Raw genomic sequence first — 2,803 nt, 5'->3', positions numbered from 1 at the left:
CTGGGCGGAGACTGGACACCCGAGTCTTGGGAGGCTCTGGGCGGAGACGGGACGCTCCAGTCTCGGGAGGCTCCGGGCGGAGATTAGATACGCGAGTCTTGGCAGGCTCCGGGGAGAGAAGAGACGCTCCATTCTCGGGAGGCTCTGGGCGGAGAGGAGGTACGCGAGTCTTGGGAGGCTCTGGGCGGAGATGAGACACTCCAGTCTCAGGAGGCTCCGGGAGGAGATGGGATACTCCAGTCTCGGGAGGCTCCAAGTGGAGACTGGACACCTGAGTCTCAGGAGGCTCTGGGCGGAGATGGGACACTCCAGTCTCAGGAGGCTCCGGGCAGAGACTAGACACTGGAGGCTTGGGAGGCTCTGGGTGGAGACAGGACACCCGAGTCTCGGGTGGCCGAGGGGAGAATTCCCTGCAGGGGTATTTACCAGGCTCCATGGGTTCGTCGGTTGTCGTCCCCTGGCCCTCACAAGCACATGCGTCCTCCAGCTTCCTCTCAGGATCCAGCGGTTTCAGCACCTGTAGTAGGAGATCTGGAGGCATATCTTCTCCCAGATTGGAGTTCATGGCCAAGGGAGGCTTGGCCGTCAGCTGGGCTTCCACTTCCTCTACGAACGTCTTCCGTGCTGGCTTGGCTCGTGAGAGCTTGGAAAACAGGGCCGCTTTCTTGCGCAGCTTTTTCTTCCTGCTTTTGGGGTCAGCTTGGGGACCTCTGAGAGATATTTTGGGGAGTAAAAACTCGTCACGGCGACAAACGAGCGTATCTTCGGGAGACGGGCAGCCGTAGCGGAAGTTGTCCATGCCCTGCGTCACAAATACCCGGTTCCGAGGGTCCATGGGCGGGAACCTCAGGCGCCTGTGCTTGCGCTTCGCGAAGCACTTGGAAGGCTGTTTGTCACAGTACCAGGGCTTGGAGTCCATGCCCGGGGACCTCGGCCGGTCCTGCGGCCCCTGGTCCCCCATGGTGGCCCTCGCTGGGGTGCCACCTCTCCAGTTTCCGCGGCTCCTGATCCCTGCCACTCTAGTCGCTAGGAGACCGCCAGCCACGTGCAGCCCAGGTTCCTTCCTGGAGGCAGGGCAGCGCTGATGCCATCTGCGCAGCCTGGATTCTAACAGGTGTGTAATGGAATCTCATTCTGGGTTTTATTTGTGTGTCCTAATGACTACTGGTATTGAACATCTCTATATTTGCTTATTTGCCATCCTTATCTCTCCTTGGTTTAAGTTTCTGTTGATTTTTTCCCCCATTTTTAAATTGTGTTGCTGGATATCATATTTAGTTTTGAAAATTCTTGTTCTGTTCTGCATCTAAGTCCGTTATCACTTATATGATTTGCAAATTTTTCTCTTCATCCTTGGCTTTTCCCTTCATTGTCTTAACAGTGTCTATCAAAGAGAAATTTTTTTTAATTTGATGAAGTCCAATTTATTAATTTGTTCTTTTACAGATTGTACTTCTTTTGATGTATCTGTGAAAACTTTGCTTATCCAAAGGTCACAGAGATTTTTTAAAATTTAAATCTGTTTAAAGTTTTGTAAACAGCACACGATACAGATCAAAGTACTTTTTTTTTTTTTAAAGTGTCTATTGTCTATGTATATCTGGTAATTTCAGAACTATTTTTGTAAAGATTATATTTTTTCCACTGAATTGCCTTTGGAAATTTGTAGAATATAAGCTGTCTATATTTTTTTGTGGGTCAATTTCTTGACATTCTTTTCTCTTCCAGATTTTTCTCTCACACAAATTTCACCCTCTGTTGATTACTTTAGCTTTAAAATAAATCTAGAAATTTGGATATATTAGTTCTTTAACAATGTTCATTTACAAAGTTGCTTCTTCGAGGTCCTTTGAATTTCTACAGAAATTTTTAAAATAAGTTTGTCAATGCCTAAAAAAAATTCCGCTGGGATTTTGATTAGGATTCTGTTGAATCTGTAGATCAATTTGCAGGTAATTGACATATTAACAATAGGAGGTCTTCTGACCACTGAAAAAGTTACATTTTCCCATTTGTTTATGTGATTTTTAATTTTCTCAGGAATATTTTGTAGTTTTTAGTTCATATGTCTTTTACATTGTTTCTCCCCAGATTTTTCTAAATATTGCTTTTGATACTATTATATGTAGTATATTTAAATTGAAATTTCCAATTTTTTGATGTTAGTATATATAAATATTGAGTTTTGTATATCCGTCTTGTATCATACAGCCTTGGTAAACTCTCTTATTACTTTCAGGAGCATTTTTGTAGAGTTCATTGAATTTTCTATATATATGATAATGTCTTCTGTGAATAAAGACAGTTTCCCTTCTTTCTTTCCAAACTGAGTATCTTCATCCCCTCTGCTCAGCCCAGTTGCAATCCTTGATTTTCCTTTGAATAATATTAGTGAAATTTTTATCTCTCTTATGGTGTTTAAAACTATAACTATAAGCCGGGCGCGGTGGCTCAAGCCTGTAATCCCAGCACTTTGGGAGGCTGAGACGGGCGGATCACAAGGTCAGGAGATCGAGACCATCCTGGCTAACACGGTGAAACCCCGTCTCTACTAAAAAATACAAAAAACTAGCCGGGCGAGGTGGCGGGCGCATGTGGTCCCAGCTACTCCGGAGGCTGAGGCAGGAGAATGGCGTAAACCCGGGAGGCGGAGCTTGCAGTGAGCTGAGATCCGGCCACTGCACTCCAGCCTGGGCGACAGAGCCAGACTCCGTCTCAAAAAAAAAAAAAAAAAAAAAAAAAAGGGGGAACCCCGGGGCGGGGGGGCAAACCCCTGTAACCCCCCCCCTTTGGGGGGAGGAGC

The 2,803-nt window shown here is 46.0% G+C and overlaps 1 protein-coding gene across 1 annotated transcript; it reads right to left on the bottom strand.

Annotated features, from left to right (window-relative positions):
* Positions 1 to 91: 91 nt before the first annotated feature.
* On the bottom strand, positions 92 to 1,033 carry LOC112616838 (putative protein FAM47C; the record flags this gene model as incomplete). The annotated part of the gene is made up of 2 exons (XM_025373648.1): positions 250 to 1,033; positions 92 to 213 (listed from the first exon to the last, which is right to left on the bottom strand). Coding segments are annotated over exons 1-2 (834 nt in total), but the record flags the coding sequence as incomplete, so codon positions are not given.
* Between the last annotated feature and the right edge of the window lie 1,770 nt (positions 1,034 to 2,803).

The sequence above is a fragment of the Theropithecus gelada genome, unplaced genomic scaffold (genome assembly GCF_003255815.1).
Source record: "Theropithecus gelada isolate Dixy unplaced genomic scaffold, Tgel_1.0 HiC_scaffold_108, whole genome shotgun sequence".
Taxonomy (NCBI): domain Eukaryota; kingdom Metazoa; phylum Chordata; class Mammalia; order Primates; family Cercopithecidae; genus Theropithecus; species Theropithecus gelada.
This window is presented reverse-complemented; position numbering and strand designations above follow the sequence as displayed.